At 40.8% G+C, this 19,578-nt stretch overlaps 1 protein-coding gene across 2 annotated transcripts in view; it reads left to right on the top strand.

Moving 5' to 3' along the window:
- PLEK (pleckstrin) overlaps positions 1 to 19,263 on the top strand; it is a 138,031-nt gene extending 118,768 nt beyond the window's left edge. For both annotated transcript variants that reach the window (XM_081265357.1, XM_081265356.1), the window contains 8 exons: positions 1,883 to 2,038; positions 2,246 to 2,427; positions 4,601 to 4,692; positions 7,850 to 8,034; positions 9,612 to 9,716; positions 14,927 to 15,010; positions 15,831 to 15,900; positions 17,491 to 19,263. In XM_081265357.1, the coding sequence (XP_081121483.1) occupies positions 1,883 to 2,038; positions 2,246 to 2,427; positions 4,601 to 4,692; positions 7,850 to 8,034; positions 9,612 to 9,716; positions 14,927 to 15,010; positions 15,831 to 15,900; positions 17,491 to 17,627 (1,011 nt within the window). In that variant the 3' untranslated portion in view covers positions 17,628 to 19,263. The remainder of the gene's footprint in view (positions 1 to 1,882; positions 2,039 to 2,245; positions 2,428 to 4,600; positions 4,693 to 7,849; positions 8,035 to 9,611; positions 9,717 to 14,926; positions 15,011 to 15,830; positions 15,901 to 17,490) is intronic.
- The last annotated feature ends 315 nt before the right edge of the window (positions 19,264 to 19,578 follow it).

Raw genomic sequence — 19,578 nt, 5'->3', positions numbered from 1 at the left:
CCTGAAATGCGCATGAAGGAGAGTGGAGATCCAAATTGTACTCCCTTGGTCATGGCCCATTAGAGGCTGATTATAGGTGTGTGTGTGTGTGTGTGTGTGTGTGTGTGTGTGTGTATCTTAATTAAAAAATAGTTCTATCCAGGCACAGTGGTACACGCCTGTAATCCCAGCGGCTCAGGGGGCTGAGACAGGAGGATCTTGAGTTCAAAGCAAGCCTCAGAAACAGTGAGGTGCCAAGTGACTCAGTGAGACTTTGTCTCTAAATAAAAAATATAAGAAAGGGCTGGGAATGTGGCTCAGTAGTTAAGTGACCCTGAGTTCAATCCCCAGTATCCAGCCCCCACCCAGCCAAAAAAAAAAAAAAAAAATTCTAACAAAATGAAACTTCCCTTCTCCAATGAAGGCTGCTTTCCTGAGCAAGCTGGTCATAAAAATATGGATCACTTCCCTCTATATTGATCAAAGCTGTGCTATTTATTAAGTCCTGCATGTGTCTGTAGAATAATTTCAGAAAACATTGTTATAATTTGTTTCTACTCTAGTGTTAATCATTTCTTCACATCTTCCTCATTTAGTCTTAAATACTCATTATCACATAATGTGATTTTAAATTACAACCATTCATGCCACAAATTATTTATTGAAGACCTGGTAATGTCATTCAGTGGTAGGTTCTTGACCTCCTGAAATTAACAGAGTTTGTTGGCAATTTTTAGCTGACAATGTTTTATATACTTTATGTTTTAAATACACATATGAATATATATATGCATAAATATACATTGTATAATTCCTGTATATATGTAAGTATATATGTATTGTTCACATACATACATATTTTATTCATTATGTAAACCTAATTAGTACTTGCTAATATGATGTAAGATAGAATTATTATCTTCTCTTTAAAAAAAACTGTGGTTCAGAAATTAAACACATTCCCCCTAGGATATGTACAACTAATAAACAGCACAAGGGTCAAATGCAGGTTTGAGGTCATCCTGTACTTTCAAGCACCCTAAATACACACATGCCATATGATGACCTAGAAGTCCAGGGATGACCCCAAACCTTAATCTACCAAAAAAGAAACCAAAAGAGAGGTGACTTGTTTGCTCACAAATACATCCACAAATGGACTTCAGCTTTCCCATTCATTATTCTACAGTGCACCTGGCTCAATGTTCCAGAGTCTTCCTCATTCACAAGATGATAGTGCTACCAGTTCATTACCACTGAGAGAGGATGAAAGAGTAGCTGTTTATTGTGCTAGAAACTCAAACAGGCATACAAACATGACCATCTTTTAAGATATTTAATAATACAACCTCCTGTTTATAACCATAGTTGAACTTTAAAAGTCCTGTCCACATTATTTCCATTAATATGTGCTAGAATCCTCTGAGACAATCGTTGTCACCCCCATTTTAGTACTGGGAACTGAAGCTCAGAAAGGCTGCTCAAGTTTGAGTAGCAAGGACACAGCAGAACTTGAACTGGGTCGTTTGATATTCAGCAATCACGGAAGCAAGGTCTGGCCTTACAAGTGAAGGCAGAATTGAGGTGGGACCAGATTTTATTTACAGCCATCTTCAGTGAATCAGATCAGATGGCCTGAAGATCATATTTTGAAAAGCTCTAGGAAAATTGCTTTCTATATTTTGACTCTATAATTCTGATAAACACCCCCAGGAATTAAAATTTTCTAAAAATTAAAAACCTTTTGACAAAATACCAGTGGTTGTCATTTTTCTATTTTGTTCTCTTCTCATAACAGGCAGTTAAAAACTGAAAAGTACATGAAGACAAAGAAATATGAGCTGTACTCCAAACTGTACTCAAGGAACCCCGCCCATCTCAGATCTTTCTGTTGTCATTCCAGGGGAGCGTGTTTAACACCTGGAAAGCCATGTGGGTTGTATTGTTAGAAGATGGAATTGAATTCTACAAGAAGAAAAGTGACAACAGCCCCAAAGGGATGATCCCCCTGAAAGGAAGCACCCTGATGAGCTCTTGTCAGGACTTTGCCAAGAGGATGGTGAGTTGACATCATGAGCTACAAATCTGGGTCAGGCACTGACCTTTAAGTCTGTGCATGGCCTGCAGTATAAGCAGTGCCCCCTGGACCAGCCTCATTCACTATCAACCACACTTCACCATGGCATTTGGGTCAACTGTTCTCTTTATGATGGGCCTCGGTGCCTTAAACATGGTCATTTCTAATGGGATGTGTTTTGATTTTCAGTTTGTGTTTAAGATTACTACCACCAAACAGCAGGACCACTTCTTCCAGGCAAGCTTCCTGGAGGAGAGAGATGCTTGGGTTAAGGACATCAAGAGAGCCATTAAATGCATTGAAGGAGGCCAGAAGTTTGCAAGAAAATCCACAAGGAGGTCTATTCGTCTGCCAGAAACCATCGATTTAAGGTGATTTTCTGGGATTGCCTCTCTCTACCCTTCCTTTTTTCTCTCTGCTTTCTGAGAGGAAGAACACAACAGATCCTGTTCCAAGGCTTGCTTGGCTATCTCTGAAGTCTGTATCCACTCTGCCAAGCTCCACTGGCACTTGGTGGACCTAGATGTTTAACTGGGTCTGAGGCAAGAAGCTAATGGAATAGGAATGTATAATTTCCCTCACTGGGTAGCTTTGTGTATGTGGTGTATGTCTGTGGGGATGGGGTGGGGAGAATGGATGGCTCATCATTTCATTTATGAAGTAGCCATAATAAGTTATTAATCTGGAAAGAAAGCATCAGGATCTCTAGGCAGCAAGGAGGAAGCAGGAATTAAGTATATAAGCAAGTGAGATTACAAGTTTGAATTCATGCTTTTATTCTCATAGTCAGGAAGGGCCAGCCAGGATGAACACCCATCCTGCATGAAAGCCATTTGTTCCCTGCCCTGGTTTAATAGGCTGCAATACTGGCTAGCTTGGCATTGCAAGTGATAGTTAACGTCTAAAGGGGGTCAGAGACCAACAGGTAAATATAGCCTCTTGGCAGAGATTGTGAATGGAGTTCTTTCCTGCATGCTTCATATCTTCTATGAGCACAGGAATCTCTTTCTTTCTTTCTTTTTTTTTTTTTTTTTTTTGAGTACCAGGGATTGAACTCAGGGGCACTCGACCACAGAGCCACATCCCCAGCCCTATTTTGTATTTTGTTTAGAAACAGGGTCTCACTGAATTGCTTAGTACCTCACTTTTCCTGAGGCTGGCTTTCAACTTGTGATTCTCCTGCCTCAGTGTCCTGAGCTGCTGGGATTACAGGCATGTGCCACCTCACCTGGCAGGAATATCTTTCTTTCTGGTAGTTTTGCTTTTCAATTGAGCATACTCTGAAACAGGAACCCTGTTGGGAGGAATATAAGCTAGTTGCTTAAAATGTCCAATAAGAATTCTCTTCACAAGGAGTGGGTAAGAGATGGGGCACATCTAAGAGGAGACACAGCTGCATGATTAATACAAGACTCTTGTCACAGGAGTCATGTTTGGGCATTGAGCTTAGTAAGACTCAGCAGCTTCCCTCACCATAGGAGCTTTTTGATAAAGACCCAAGAGGAGATGACACCTGGCTTTGGCTGCAGCTGCTGGTTGGGGACATCAGGTGATCACATTCCTGAGTGATGTCAGGGAGGAAATGATGCTCAAACTACATGGAGCCACAATATACAAGAAAGTGGTCTGTGTTGGGCCTTAGATTCTCTGATAAGGCTATTTTTGGTTTATTGTTCCAAAGACAAGAAAAGTGAGAACTTCTATTTTGCTTTATCTCATATTATTTTTAGAATAAAAAATAAGCTTAGTGGAAATGTTTGGTTTCTTCAAGGCAATAGTCTACAACATGGTCTCTTGAAGATCTTTAAATAATTGGGGGACTGTGTTAATCAGCTTTTCATTATTGTAAAGATACCTGAGATAATCAACTTACAAAGAGAAAAGGTTCATTTTGGCTCATAGATTTGGATGTTTCAGTCAATGGTCAGTTGGATACATTTTGCTTTTAGGCCTTTGGTAATAGTGGTACATCAGGCAGAAGTGCATGGTATAGTGAAAACATTCACCTCCTTTTGGGTTGTGAAAGAGAGAGAGAGTCTGGGGTACCACAGTTCCCTTTGAGGGCAGGTCCCCAAAGACTGAAAGACCTCTCACAAGGCCCCACCTCCTTAGTGTCCTCCACCTCTCAATAGGACCAAGCTGCGAACTAAGCCTTTAACTCATGAGCCTTTTGGGGGGATATTCCAGGGATCTTAAAGATCTACAATGTGAGTGAAAAATTGGCCCTCAAAACCTTTAATCTTTGGAACCTAACTCAGGGCAATTTCCACCTCAGGCACCAGGAATTAAATTTTAAAAGAGCTTAATGAATTTTAGAAACATTATGTATTTTTCTAGTGCATTTTACTAAATGCTCTGCAGGCCACAGCATTATGTAAATATGAATATTTCTCTTATGGTCTGGTGGAGAAATAGGTTCACGTGTTACTCAAAGTGGCAAGGGAAGCTTGTGCTCATGGCCAGCCTCTCCAGGGTGGCAACTCCCAGAGAGAACCCACTATTCTGAAATGTTCCCTACTCACCATCTTTTTTATCTCTTTGCAGTGCCTTATATTTGTCCATGAAAGACACTGAAAGAGGAATAAAAGAGCTGAATCTAGAAAAGGACAAGAAGGTTTTTAACCACTGTTTCACAGGTAAAAGGATGTGCATGCCTGAAATGGGGCGAGAAGGGAGGGAATAGGGAGTTCTCCTTTTGCTGTCCCTCAGCTCAGTGTGTCTGGTGGGGGCCTGGAGCATGGGGAATGAACAGTGTCACTAAATGCAGAGTGATGAACATAAGAATTGACTTTTCCCCATGTGGAATCAGAAAGAAGGGTGGAAAAAACGTTTTTGTCCAAGATAACATTTCAGAAGTTCTAGCTGCATCAATTAAAGGATCTTTCTCCCCCAATAAATGGCATTAAATAATTGTTAGCCATACATACTCAATCAAATAAGATGCATACCTTGTTATGATAAACAGGGGTGGAGACATATAATGTTAGAGTTAAGTGATAATATTAGGATGTCAGAGGCTGCACGGGGTAGGGTTTTAGGTGTTATGAGCTTAGGTAGTATGATGTAGTGATTGAAACATGTTCATTGGAACCAGACTATCTTGGTTCAAATTCTCCTGGGTCTTTAACTTACTAACTATAAAAGCTCAGGTAAATAACTTAGCCTCTCTGTCCCTCACTTTCCTTATAAAATGTGGGTGTCATAGCCTATGTACTTTATAGGCTTGCTGTTCTGTGTGTAGAACATTGTCTGACACACAGCGGTGCTAGTGGAGCAAGCACTCAAGTGATTATTATGACTGAGGAAGTCACATGTCTGCCTAAGTGAGTTCAGAAAAGAGAAAGAGTTCAGAGGGTTGTTGGGGGTGAATAGGAGGTGGTACCTAACTTTGACCCTGAAATATGGGTATATCATTCATGAGGAAGATGTCTGATGAGGAGGCTTGGCATAGGACAGTGAGAACAAAGTTATTGGGCAGAGATGCACAATATGTGTCTAAGAAAAAGAAATTGACCTGCCCGGTAGGGCAGATGGTTCATTAAGGGGAACAAAATGAGATGTATAGTTTTGGACAAGATTTATCAGTTACCAGGCATGGGTTACTTATGATGACAAGAGGCATCAAAGGAAGTAAATTCTGAGAAAATATAAGAGATATTGAATCTGAGGTATAAGATCAACAGATAATCTTTTTTTTTTTTTTTTTTTTTTGGTACTGGGGATTGAACCCAGGGGCACTTAAACACTGAGCCACATCCCCGGCCCTTTTTAAAAATAATTTATTTAGAGATAGGGTCTCACTAAGTTGCTTAGGGCCTTGCTAAATTGCTGAGGCTGCCTTTGAACTTGTGATCCTCCTGCCTCAGCCTCCCAAACCGCTGGGATTACATGCATGTGCCACTGTGCCCAGCTCAACAGATAATCTATGACAGTGGTCCAGGTCAGGGTCAGGAAGGAGAAGGGGAAGAATGTGAGCTGTAGTATCAGGGGAGTATTTCATAGGACTGAGTCTCAGGAAGTTCAGGCAGCAGCCCGTTAGCATCAGACAAGTAAAGGATGAGATTTGAGACCAAGATACCTAGCTGTGGTTGTTGGTGAGGGAAACTGACAAGAGCAAGACAGCGACCTAACTCTACAGGACTGTGGTCAGGTCTACAGAACAAAGGGCAAAGGCAACAGGAAGAGGTTCCAATGTAGATCTGGTCACAAGATCCAGCTGACACTCATTTCTTGTATTTATGTGCTCCTGAGTCCCAGGGTATTGGGCTACCACTTCTTATGTCTTTTCTATTGAAGGTCATGGTGGGTTCTAGAAATTTCCATGGGTAGAGGCTTCAGGGGAGTCAAGTAGTCTCAGCTGGGAGATGAAGACTGAGGCAGAGACTGGGACCCAGATGTGCTGATGTGTGATGAAGGACCTTGAATATCGGGTGACAGGGACACCAGAGTGAGCTTACCTTTCAGGCTTCAGCACGCTTAGCTGAACAAGCATAAAATGTGAAGGCCCAGTGTTTGGCAACCTAGGCCTAAGGACACTTAAACTCTCTGAGTCTAAGTTCTCTCATCCTTCAAATAAGGTCTGTAATTACTACCCTACCTCTTTTATAGGGTTGCTGCAGGGATTAAAAGCAGAGATTCAGTATTAATTAATTTATCCTTCTAGCAAAAGTGGACTAAACTTCTCATATATGAAATTCACAGAAGGCTCCCTTACCGAAAGCTCTCACTGCTGTTGCAAGGGTGGCACACCCCACTGCCCTTGCTTGGATGACCCAGGCCTGGCAGGGTTACATGGGCTCTGTCATTGTCATCTATAAAAAATGCACTGTTATGGATGCAGCTCTTTACTTTCACCTGTTAGTAATCTAACCCTTGGGTCAATTTCATTTTATTTCCCTTGTTATCCTTTCTTGAGGCAAAAGTTTGATTAAATGACTTCTTGAGGGACCTGCAAGATCCTGCAGAGGTGTGATGATAAACAAATAAGGTCAAATTTTAATTTAGGACAAACATCCCATCGTGATGATATTTGCTGCTTAAAAACTTGCAATGGCTCCTTAGTGCCAAATGACTTAACGTGCCATCAAAGTTCTTCCCACTTATCTTGCATCTTCCTTCTCCTCCTCTCCTTTTGCCTGGTCTCACCACTCCTCCTCCTGCCCCCGCCCCCATTGCTGGGGCAGCTGCAGCTTGTGTGAATCTTCGCACCCGCTGCTCCTCAGCCTGTGCTGAACTCTCTCAGCCCTGTCTTACATGTTTACAAACACCTACTGCTTTTTTTTAGGTCTCAGCCCAGTGTCAATTTCTCTATGAATATTTTCCCGGACAGTGCATGGCAGTCCCCTCCTCCTTCCCCTGCCCCTTCCACACCTTCAGATGTGACTCAGTAGATCTGCAGTATTGACTTGCTGGGTTCTAATACTTCTCATGCATCTCTCTCTTTTAGATTCCCTAAGTGAATCTTTCCAATACCCATCAGAGTACCTATTAGGTGCTCGATCTACTAGATGTTCAATAAATGTTAATTAATGAAAGAAATGAGTGGGCTAGGAAAAATGATTTCTTTGATCCAGATGTTGCTTCTTACACAGCATGTAGACATTTTTAAAAACTTCTTAGATGATTCTTTTTGTTTTCAGGTCTCTATCCCACTAATTTTATTTTTTCCTTCTTGGAATAGCAGGGAGGATGAGACAAGTTGGACATGCAGGTGTTCTGGAGCCAGTGCAAGAGTGATGGTCAGTGGCTTGCTCTTTGAGGAGGATTAACATTCCTTCTATTGGTCCTCTCTAGGTAGCTGTGTCATCGACTGGTTGGTATCCAACAAATCTATTCGGAATCGCCAGGAAGGCCTCATGATTGCCTCATCACTGCTCAATGAAGGCTATCTGCAGCCTGCTGGAGACCTGTCCAAGAACGCAGCGGATGGGATTGCTGAGAACCCTTTCCTGGACAACCCGGATGCCTTCTACTACTTTGTAAGTGAGAAAAGCTACCGATCTATTCTTCCCATTGGGGGACAGCCCAGGGCAGAGTCTCTGTTGATTTCAGTTCTTAGCCACATATGCCAAAGAAAGTGCCCAGACCTACAGAGAACTGTTAGCTGAGGTGGGGGGAGGGTGAGATCAACCGGGGAGAAAAAGGAACTACTCCAAGCCCCCAAGCCATGCAGCCTTGAGGCCCACGAAGCTTCTACTACACCAGCAAGACCCAGACTTGACAGCTGTTCACTCCACAGCGCTGCCCCATCCAAGCGAAACAATTTAAAGGAAATGGTGGACTACTTGAATAGTTTTTTTTTTTAAAAAACTAACTTTTTAAATTCTACTCTTTTCATTCTTATACTAAGCAATAATTTACTTATACAAATTTATTAGGCTCTCCTACATAGCAAGCCCTTTCCTAGACAAAGGAGATAGAGCAGAAAAGAAAATGCAGGCACAGATGTACAAAAAATCACAGAGCTGGTTGTAATTTTATTTTCAAATATACATTAAAATAGGTGGCTCTTCATATACAGTGTGTCTATGCATGTCACATCCTACACGTTGTGTACTACCCACGCCTAGTCTGCTTATTGCAGATTGGGAAATGCTGTATTACACAATGGGGACCCAATCTTGGGCTGTGTGATAATTCTGGCAACTGTGGATTTCTGGGGGAATTTTTGCAGTTTTGTTTCTATTTTGGATCAGAATATAGAAGTTAGGAAACTACTTAAGAGAAACATCCTTCTTTCAAAAATGAAGTGAACATCCCAAATAGAGTTTCATTTCACTTTAGAGGAAGTTTCTCTGTCATTATTTTTTTTCTTCAAACTTTTTATTATTTATAGCTATTTAAATAAATAGGATCCTAAAAATACCCATCACAGTGATTGCTCCTCTGTATGATTTATCACTGAGCAATTTGTTACTGATTCCCTCTTGATGTGAGGGGTTGGTGCTGGACCCTTGCTCTTTAGTGTTCTTAAAGTTGGAGAAGGGGTTGAGTGGTAAAAGTCCTGAGGAAGATAATGTTGTAAAGTGTTTTAATGTCAATCACCCTGGTTTCAAGAATGTGGCTATGAGGTCCCAGGAAAAGGAGGCCTCAAAGGAAGAAATACACAAGGTGTGGAAGATGGAGATAGACTTAGAATATAGTTTGGGGGCGGGGGCTGGGGTTGTAGCTCAGTGGTAGATTGCTTGCCTCCTTCCCTCCCTGGGTTCAAACCTCAGCACCACATTAAAAAAATAAAAATATTGTGTTCATCTACAACTAAAAAATTTTTTTTAAAGAATATAGCTTATGGAATCTTAGAAAATGAAAGGATGTTGTCAAGATAACATTTAAGTGGAGCTAAGAAAGGAATGGCATGTAGAAGCAAGAAAAATGGAGGAGAGGAGACTAGCTAACCAAGAACAGCCTTTAAAGTTCAGATGGGGATATGCCCAGTAGCTGGAAGGAAGAGGAGGAACCTGTCTCACTAGCTGGAAGGGAGAGGGAGGTGGGCATGGTGCACAGAGCAATATGCCTAAAACTGGTGAAGTCACTTTGCTGATTGTTTTCCCAACAGCCAGACAGTGGGTTCTTCTGTGAAGAGAATTCCAGTGATGATGATGTGATTCTGAAAGAAGAATTCAGAGGGGTGATTATCAAGCAGGGATGTTTACTGAAGCAGGTGAGTGGCCACCCCTATTTCCTCCTAGCCTTTCCCCTTAACAATTTCCCCCAAAGTTTTCCCTAAATGACTCAATGGCATTTAGTTTATTTGACCAATACTGAACCAGAAAATGAAATCCAGAGAATAAAAGTGAGAGGATTAGCTAAGTCGATGATCAAAGATTATCTTCCCAAACATTAGATTGGGAGGACTGAGGCAGGCAGGGCACAAGATGCCCCTACAATAGAAAAAGATCTCCTTTATCAACATCACAGGGAGAAAAAGTTTTAAGAAAATATTTCCCCTTTCATTTTGGAGGAAATAAATTGGCTAAGAGATGTCATCCAAAAGACAAAGATGTTTTATGCTGAAGTACTGCCATTTTGCCTCTCTTCTTCCTTTCAAAGTCACCAGGAGATAGGTATAGGCCACACCCAGGTAAGAACAGTAGGCACTTTGTGGGCAAGGAGTACCATTCTAGATTGTGTGTAAGCATGGTGAAACCAAAAACTAGAACAAGCCCAAGGCCAGCTCCCCACAGAAACAGCAGGCAAAGGTCAAATCTAGTCTGAGGGCATGGACATAGCCCTGGGGGAAGTTATATGCAGTTACCAGGTGTCTACAAATATAGGACATCATCAATCTGAGAGGAAAGGACTGGGGTGAGCTGAATATCTCTAGTCAGTTTTTAGGGGCCAAGGCACATGATGCTTCGAGGTAGGAGAATAGAAGGGCTGGGGGTGAACGAGGAAGCCAGAGTCAGCACTTAGCAGAGGGATAAGTAGCAGGAAGACGTGGGAATATTCAGGGTGAAATGAACTGATACTAGCATAGGGTGGCAAAGAAGCCCAGGCCACTTCAGAGGACCAAAGTCTTGTCTTTCTGGCTGTACTGTGAGCTGTATTAATAGCACCATCCAGTTTCTTTATCCATTCATCTATTGAAGGGCATCTAGGTTGGTTCCACAGTTTGGCCTTTGTGAACTGTGCTGCTATAAACATTGAGGTGGCTGCGTCACTGTAGTATGCTGTTTTTAAGTCCTTTGGGTATCGACTAAGGAGTGGGATAGTCAAATGGTGGCTCCATTCCAAGTTTTCTAAGGAATCTTCATACTGTTTTCCAGATAGGCTGCACCAATTTGCAGTCCCACCAGCAATATGTGAGTGTAGTACATATACACAATGGAATATTACTCAGCATTAAGAGAGGATAAAATTATGGCATTTGTAGGTAAATGGGTGGAGTTAGAGAATATCATGCTAAGCAAAGTAAACCAATCTCCGAAAGACAAAGGCCGAATGTTTTCTAGAATAAGTGGATGCTAATCCATAATGGGGGGACATAGGATGAGTGAAGGAACTTTGGATGGGCCAAACTGGGGAGGGGCCTGGAGGTAGGAAAAATGGTGGAATGAAACAGACATCATTACCTTAGGTATTCATATGATTGCACGAATGGTATGACCATACTTTATGTATGACCAGAGAACTGAAAAATTGTGCTTCATTTGTGTACAATGAATTAAAGAGCTATCTTGTATAACTAATGAGAATGAATGAATGAATGAATGAATGAATAAATAAATAAATAAATGCAAGCACCACTCAGTATATAATGGAGAAAGCCTGGTTGATGTAAAGAAATTTCTGTGTACTACCTATAGGTTCCATGAGACTAAGAGATTTTACTTCATATTATAGTCCTTCATGTTAGTGGTTAATGGAATGAACAAGGAGAAAAGAACCAAAATAGAGCATATATTTTTATTTTAAAATATAAGTCTCATTGGCTTTGTTGAGATTAGGTAATAAGGAGGATTTTGAATTATCCTGGGGAAGTGAAACATTAGTATTGAAAACTTGTCTTAGCTCCAAGTTTTAAAAGAACCAGGTCCTAAGAAATATACAGCAAGGATTTAGAAAGAATTCATGTCCTATTCTAATATCTTTTATGACAAGGTAAACAACTTGACTAGATTAAAGGAAAGGCAGTGGGGGGCCAATTTTACATAGGAAAGACTCAGAGTTTGCCCCTCGTTGGATTCCTCATTGATTCTAGAAAACATTCTTAGGTTCTAGGTTCTTTGATTTCAGATGCTGGAAGATGACTGTTAAGACAGGAGTAACTTGGAGGGAATTTCCTTTTCGAACCAAGGGCTTCATGTATGCTAGGCAAGCTTTCTACCACTGAGCTACATGGCCAGCCCCAGGCCCTAATCTTGAGAGGAGTTCTTAGAAAGCTAAGCAAGAAGGTATATAAAACATCTGGGCTGGACTGGAGCCATATCTAGGTGGAGCACCCAGTAGGAGATGGATGAATAGTCAAAAATTGGTTAAGGAATAGGTACCTGAATGTGTTTTGAAGATGATAGGGACTATGAGGAAATGGTGTGGGGTGGCAACTGTAGTAAACTTATATGTGTGTTTTCTTTACCTTTCCTTACCTAACCTTTGATAGGTACAATTTAGTTGTAGCTAGCCCAGTTGATAAACAAATTTGACAACTGAAGAGCTATAAAAACTGTACCCCGGCTGATCAAACCAGTCTTTGGAATTTTGTGGCTTCCAAGTGATGTGTAGCCAGTGCTGAGAACAAATGAGCTAGCCTTTTTAGTCTTAAAAGATAATTTATTCTATTTTTAAAATACAACTATTTAAAATGTCATTCTATAAACTTCCTTTCTACTTAGAGAAAACAGGAATCTGTATGCATTCAGGGATTTGGTTCTTTTACACTATTCTTTCTTCCAAATTGTTTTCGGTGGGGCAGAGTAGGGAGAAAACCAAAGACCTCTTCTATTTGAATTGGCATTTTTCTTTAATGTTTCCAACCTCTTAGCCTCAGTGGTTAGTAACTGTGGTTCATATCAGAATCACTTGAGGGAATTAAAAAAAATTTTTTTTTAGTTCCTCAAAAAGTAAAGTACTTTTATATCCCTTGCTGGGAGCTAGCCAAGGCTAACCTGCCCACCAAGATTGTCATGAAAAAGGAACTGTGCTCCACACTTCAGAGGTGGGAAATAGCTTTGTCCAACTGGAAGACTGTGTCCCACTTTCACCTCAGAGGAAATAATTCTATTTTGCCAATGGAGAAAGTTTGAGGGTAAATGGTTGTGGATTAGATTCAGTATAATCCCTTCTTGTATCATTTCTTCTGTTAAAACAATGAATGAAATATGTAGTTGTTTAATTCCCAACCAGATGTTATACATGCATCTTGTTTCTACTGTGAAGTTCAGTGTCCTTCTTGGTCCACGATTGGCAGTAAACACTTGTGAAGTGAATTCAATTGAATATAATTAGATGACTTTGACAAGTTTAGCAATAATCTTGGAAAGCTCAGGCCTGCGTACATTACTTAAAATCCCTCAGGAAACACTCCTAAAATGAAAGATGACCAGACACCCCCAATTACAGCAAACTCTGCAATATACCGCACTGATCAGTGAGGACTTCAAGGGAATGAGGTGACTAGTCAGGAAAGGCTGGTTTCACCTTCCTCTTTCCTGTTACCTTCCTCTTCCACCAGCTCATGACCTGGTGATCACTCAGTAATTTTGTAAGACAGCATGACATGAGGGTGTGCAGATGAAGAGGAAATGGTGCGGGGTGGCAACTGTAGTGTTTCTATCTCATGGATGACGTTAGTTAAGGGAAAGAGTAGGAATCCATACTTTTAGAAGCTGCTGCATTGCAAATGCCAATGATGATATAGCAGACAGAACTATTTCCTGCCCTTCCATGTGACTCTGTAGGGTTCTTGGCTCTATCCCTTCAGGCAAGTGAAAGATTCTTTGGAAATGAGGTGTTTTTTTTTTTCTTTCTTACCAAATTCTTGGCCATAAAACTTAGACCCCTTCTTGAAAGTGCTCTTTAAATTCCTCTGACCTGATTTTATGAAGGAGGCTCTGCTAAAACCACACGTTATTCATTGTTTTGTACATCAGCAAAATGAAAAATGTTGGAAAATCCATCTTTATATATGCCTGTTGATATGTGGCACTTTAGATTATTCTTCATTTTGGGTACAGAGTATGTTATCTTCTAATTTAATACCATTTTAGGCTTCTGGAGGTATTTAAATCCTTTGAATTTTCTGTGGAAAAAAAATCACAGAATCCGGTTGACTGTGATCATTAAACTTGCTCTTTAATGGCCATTACAAAGAGAGATGGAGCAGTTTCCATGATCCAGACACTATGGTGAGCACTGGGGAACAAAGAGAAAGTTCCTGTTCTTAAAATTCACAGACTAGATGATGCCAAGGGTTTAATTCTACTGAGGAAGACCAAGTTTTAATCTATTTTTATTATGTCTATTATAGCCAAATTCATTTTCATGGCTATTGCTGCTACCTAAAGTTAGTTCCTAATAATTTTATGTCTGGATTATTTCAATCATTCCCTAATGACCTCATTTTTACATTATTATCTTCTACCTGGCTTTCCTTTATTCCATCTAGCTGGTCCATTCTGTACTTTGTCACCATATTAATTTTCCCCAAATTGTAATCTTTTCCCTACTCAAAAGTCTTAGTAATTATCTCCCATCTTCCTTTTCAAAAGTCATTTTATTTTGACCAAGGTCTGTGACTTTTCCAGCTTTGCTTCTGCTACTCCTCATGCACAGTGCATCTTAGCCAGACTGGTCTCATTCATCAGCTTCTGCTCATGCCCTGTGCATTTCCACCCATTTTTTTTTGTGTGTGTGTTGTCAATAATCTTTATATCCATCTAAATCCTGTGTATCCCACACAGACAAGTCCAGGCCTTTATAAGGCTTTGATTGACATCCAAAGCCCATAATTACACATTCCTCACTTAATTCCTTTCAAATCCATTATCTATACAAATTATTTTATTTGGGCTTTGGTATTTTATATTTCCACATAGTTCATAAACTCTTTGAAGATCAGGTCCACACCTTAAACTGATAATATCCCTAACATAGCATATAGTACACAGCATCGCTTTACATGATAATGAAACTGCAAACCAAGCTTGGAAATAATCTAGTTCATCCATTTAATATAATAACAACAAGTTATTAATTTCCCTCAGTGCTATCCCCTGAGAATGTCCTGGGTCAGGGCCTTGTTCTCCTAAAGTTAATGTTTCATCTTATTTTTTCTTTTATCCAATTCTGAAAAGACTTATGACCTAGGCACTGAACATATCGAGTGATGCTAGGAACTCATCATTTCTTTTCTTTTGTTGTTCCTGGATTTAGGGGCATAGGAGGAAAAACTGGAAAGTGAGAAAATTTGTTCTTCGAGAAGACCCTGCCTACCTGCACTACTATGACCCTGCTGGGGTGAGATTCTGTGGTCAATAAACCCATTCAAATGGAAACCTCCACTCCATTTATGGGCTGGGCTTCTTATTCTCTGTGTTGTTCATATTTCCATTTTCTTTTCACCCTCCCACTTTTTTTTCACCCATCTTCCTTTACTTTTTTCTACCTACTCACACTGCAATGATCTGAATCCCTATGCCTTTAAGGCCAGTATAAACTGAGGGATGGAATATAATATTACTGTATTTTAATTTATTTGGTTAGCTCAATGTAATTTTTTTGTTTGCCCTAATCTAATATTTTCAGGGAAACTCAATCAGTCCAACACTCTGTAAAACAGTGATAATTCCTCTCCCAGGCCAACCTGGATGAATGCATTATTTAATTCCTGCAATTCAGGCTGTTGATTGTTGAAGAGAGCTTTTTCCTCAATAAAATGAGCCAACTCTGGAGAGTAAAAACCCATGTTAGGGTTGAGTCCTTGGTCTTTGTTTATGGTGCAGGGCTCTTTGATCTGCTCCTGGAGGGTGATACTACTGTTTCAGGTGCAGTAAACATGTATCTTTTCTTTAGAGGGGCATGGGGACCTCAGCATCTCCACTTCTGCCATTTTCCTCCAGAGTTGAAGTCCAGCTTGACTTGCATATTCTCATGAAACCTCTCTGGCTCCATTGAAAGTGGAGAATGGAGTATCTGGAATGAATTTCCTTTAAGGTCCTTCTGCTATTATTTATTTTAATCTCCTAATACTTACCAGAGTGAGTCTATGAGACTCTTGCACTATTAGGATAAGGTGTATCCATACAGTGTATGGATGAACAATTTCTCTCTCCTCTAGGGGGAAGATCCCTTGGGAGCAGTTCACTTGAGAGGCTGTGTGGTGACTTCAGTGGAGAGCAACCCAGATGGTAAGAATAGATTTCTATGAGAGATGTGTCTGCTTAGACTCTGTTTGTACTCCTGCATATCTGGTGCCAACATAATCAATCAATTAGGCATAAGCATGCATGAGCTTGCTATCTGAAAACCTTGGAAATACCAAGAGCTATTCTCTTCCCTGAGCTGCTTCTGCTTTCCAGGCCTGGAGGAACTGGAGTGGCTTTGTGGATGTCTTAAGTCCTTGAGCAATGCTGAGAAAATCCATCATCCAAATTGGCTTAGATAGAGAGCTTATTAGCACCTGATACGATGACATTCCTTAAAGGAATTTTTTTTACCTATCCAGACCAGGAAATTCCTCACAACAAAAGGAGCATTTGTGCAACAAGGATTGTGGTGAGTGGATGGAGCACCGGGTTACTATTAGGTCTGTGCTACTCATTCAGCCACATGACCCTCAGTGAACCACCCCACTATGGTGAATCTCAGTTCTTCCTCTCAAATTGAGGGGCTACAACTGGATGACCTTGGTCTCTTCCAGGTTACAAGCTTATGCTGAACATATGGATAGTTATGTGACTGTGCATTGACTTCGGAGGTGCAGAGGACAAATGGAATCACTGGGCGATGTGGTTTGGACAGCCCAACCCTGGTTTTATTTTGCCACTTTGGGTGGTATGGTATTATAAAGGTGACAGAAAACCATATCCACAAAAGCCCGGATTTTCACTACCCTAGGTCTGCCCTCCTCCCTCTGCCGTCTAGAGCGATGCTTTAGTTTTGGAGAGGATCATGTAGCTTTTTAATTTGAGATGGATGTTTTAAGTGGCTCTAACATAACCCTAGACAAAAATCAGTTCAAACTGCATGTAAAGCACTGATGGTAGGATTGGTTTTGTTTTCATATGCATGTATGAACATATATGTATATACAAATATGTATGCATATATATGTGTGTATGTGTGTGTGTGTGTGTATATATATATATATATATATATATATATATATATATATAAAACCATCAGCTCTTGGTTTATATTATAAGCAGAAAAAAGTCAGTCATTAGATACCATTAGAAATTATTGCCAGGTGCAGTGGCACATGCCTGTAATCCCAGCAGTTTGAGGGGCTGAGACAGAAGGATCACAAGTTCAAAGCCGACCTCAGCAATGCTGAGGTGCTAAGTAGCTCAGTGAGACCCCGTCTCTAAATAAAATACAAAATACGTCTGAGGATATAGCTCAGTGGTTGAGTGCCACTGAGTTCAATCCCTGGTCCCCGCCCCCCTCAAAAAAGAAATTATTTGTGAAATATTATTGGAATGCAAAGGTGAAAATTTTACTTACAAACTATGAAATAAAATGTTTCTCCTTGAGTATTTTACTTGTTTCTTACAAATATACACATACATATAGGATCATACTATGTACCCATCCATATGAACACAACATATATACTTATGTATAAATATACATAATCATACAATGTTTATATGTTTGAAAACCACATACTTTCCTCGGAATTTTTTTTAAAAAGTGTTTCATGACCTGTGAGCAGGAGGGCAGGCCAGGTGACTTTCTGGTGCTCATGTGTGCTGCCATTTGCTCTCTCCTCACAGGCAGGAAGAGTGATGAAGAGAACCTTTTCGAGATCATCACGGCTGATGAAGTTCATTATTTCTTGCAAGCAGCCACCCCCAAGGAACGCACAGAGTGGATCAAAGCCATCCAGGTGGCCTCGCGGACTGGGAAATGAAGACATGTCTGCAAGTCCTCATGCCCTCCAGAGAGAAGCCCTTGTATAAGCTTGGTCCAGGACCTGTCCACTTCTGTGACATTTCTACTGGAAAGGGTCAGGGGTGGGAAGTTTTTGCCAGAATGTAGCTAGCCATGTGCTGCATGATGTTCACCTGCACTGCCTCTCTCCCTGCAGCCTCTGTCCCACTCCATGTCCCCGAGTCATATGACAAGCTGTGTGTCCTGGGTAGACTGTTTAACCTTTCCAGGCTTCAGGGCCTCTTTGGAAAAATGATGGAGGTAAACTAAGGTGTCTGAAGTCCTACCTGGCTTAAAAAACAAAACAAAATAACAAAAACAAACAACACGCAATAACAACAAAAGCAATGCCCTGTGATTTTAATCCCCATGAGAGTGAGAGTACTGCTAGTTATCCTGCTGGTGTCCTTCCTGGGCTGAGTCTTGGCCTCCAGTGGTCTTGAGATGAGCCAGAACCTGACAGCCCTTCCCTTGGAAACTGTTGCCAATCTGTACTGAGAGGACTAGGCACTGACCTCTTCATTTTCTTTAGCTGTCTTCCACTTATTTTTGCCCATGAGAGCCTGTCACAGAATGAAGGAGAGCACGCTTCTTTCTTCCTTCCCTTCCCCAACACTTCCTGAGAGCAGTGGTGGATTTTAGGATTAAGTCTTATATTGCTTTTTACCATTTGGGAGGTTTTATCTTCAGAGAGAAAGACCTGAGGTAGTCAGGAGCAGCTGAGGGTCCTTTCCAGGCCCTGAGGCCACACACAGCTCTATTCTGCTCCCACTTCAGTCTGATCTGAAGGAGGTCTACTAGTGTTCCTTTCTGAAGCATTTCTCTACTACTTATTGTAATTAGAGGGGGCCCAAGTATATGAATCTCTTTTGAGAGTTAGTGGGGGAAAAAGGGCATGTGGGTTCCCTGTATGAGTGAGGCCTGAGCAGCAGCCGGGCTAATATGCTCCCATCTGTAGAGAGTGGAGGAGCTGGACCCCAGGCTAGCTGATTAGATGGTGGCATATAATTGTCATCTCTGAAAGGACTCAGACCCTCAGAGCTTGTGGTGGTGCCTGTCACCATTGTGTAGTGCCTTCAGTTCTCCAGTTCATGATTCCTGTGCTTGAGCCTTAAACACAAGCAGTAAGTAGCTGCTCTGATGGGCTCTGAGGGTTTCATGGCGCTGTCATTAGCCAGAGTGATCTGACCTAGGTCGAAATGGAAACCAGTTTAGTTTTTCATTCTGATCTCTAAATAGTTAATCTTCTCCCAAATTGAGAAAGATAGCTCCTATACAACCAGGTATGTATGTGAAGGTGTAGTTCATAGTTTTCTAACTCTAGGCTATTTTTAATTTTATGGCCCCAGGAAGAAAAGGCAAGTAGAAAATTCTTCATGATTTGATAAATTCCTCTTTTGCCCTCCTCAATTCCCCTGCCGTATCCATGTGATTATGCACCTCTCCCGGATTGTTTTATCAGTGGCCTAGAGGTGAAGGGCTACCTTTTTCTCTAATTCTTAGCACCGTGTCTTCATAGAATATGCAAAATAGTTTTTTCTACTTTCAGCATTAAACATATTTATTATTATGGAGTCAACATTATGTTTTGAAATAAATCTGACTTTTGGGTGTGATGACTCTGTTTTGCTTCTTATTAACCATTCTCCTTTTCTATAACTCATTTTCATTTACTGAGTAATAATAACCATCTTTTAGCTCTAAGATCATTTCCATGGTCTTATGGTTTTTAAGCAAATTATCAGTCTCTTGTTTTGGCAAGAATAGACCAAAGGTGAAGATAGGACTTAGAGAACAGAAAATACATGGACAGACTGTATCACTGATTTTTAACATATACCACCTTGATTATAATGTTCAGGCAAGCAAATGGATCCTTCAAGTATTTGCAAAAAAATTTTCCTTAATGGAAAAAATGTTTCCAACTGAAG

The sequence above is a fragment of the Spermophilus citellus genome (assembly GCF_964194105.1).
Source record: "Spermophilus citellus genome assembly, chromosome: 13".
Taxonomy (NCBI): Eukaryota; Metazoa; Chordata; class Mammalia; order Rodentia; family Sciuridae; genus Spermophilus; species Spermophilus citellus.
The sequence above is the reverse complement of the archived record's forward strand: the minus strand, read 5'-3'. Positions and strand labels throughout refer to the sequence as shown.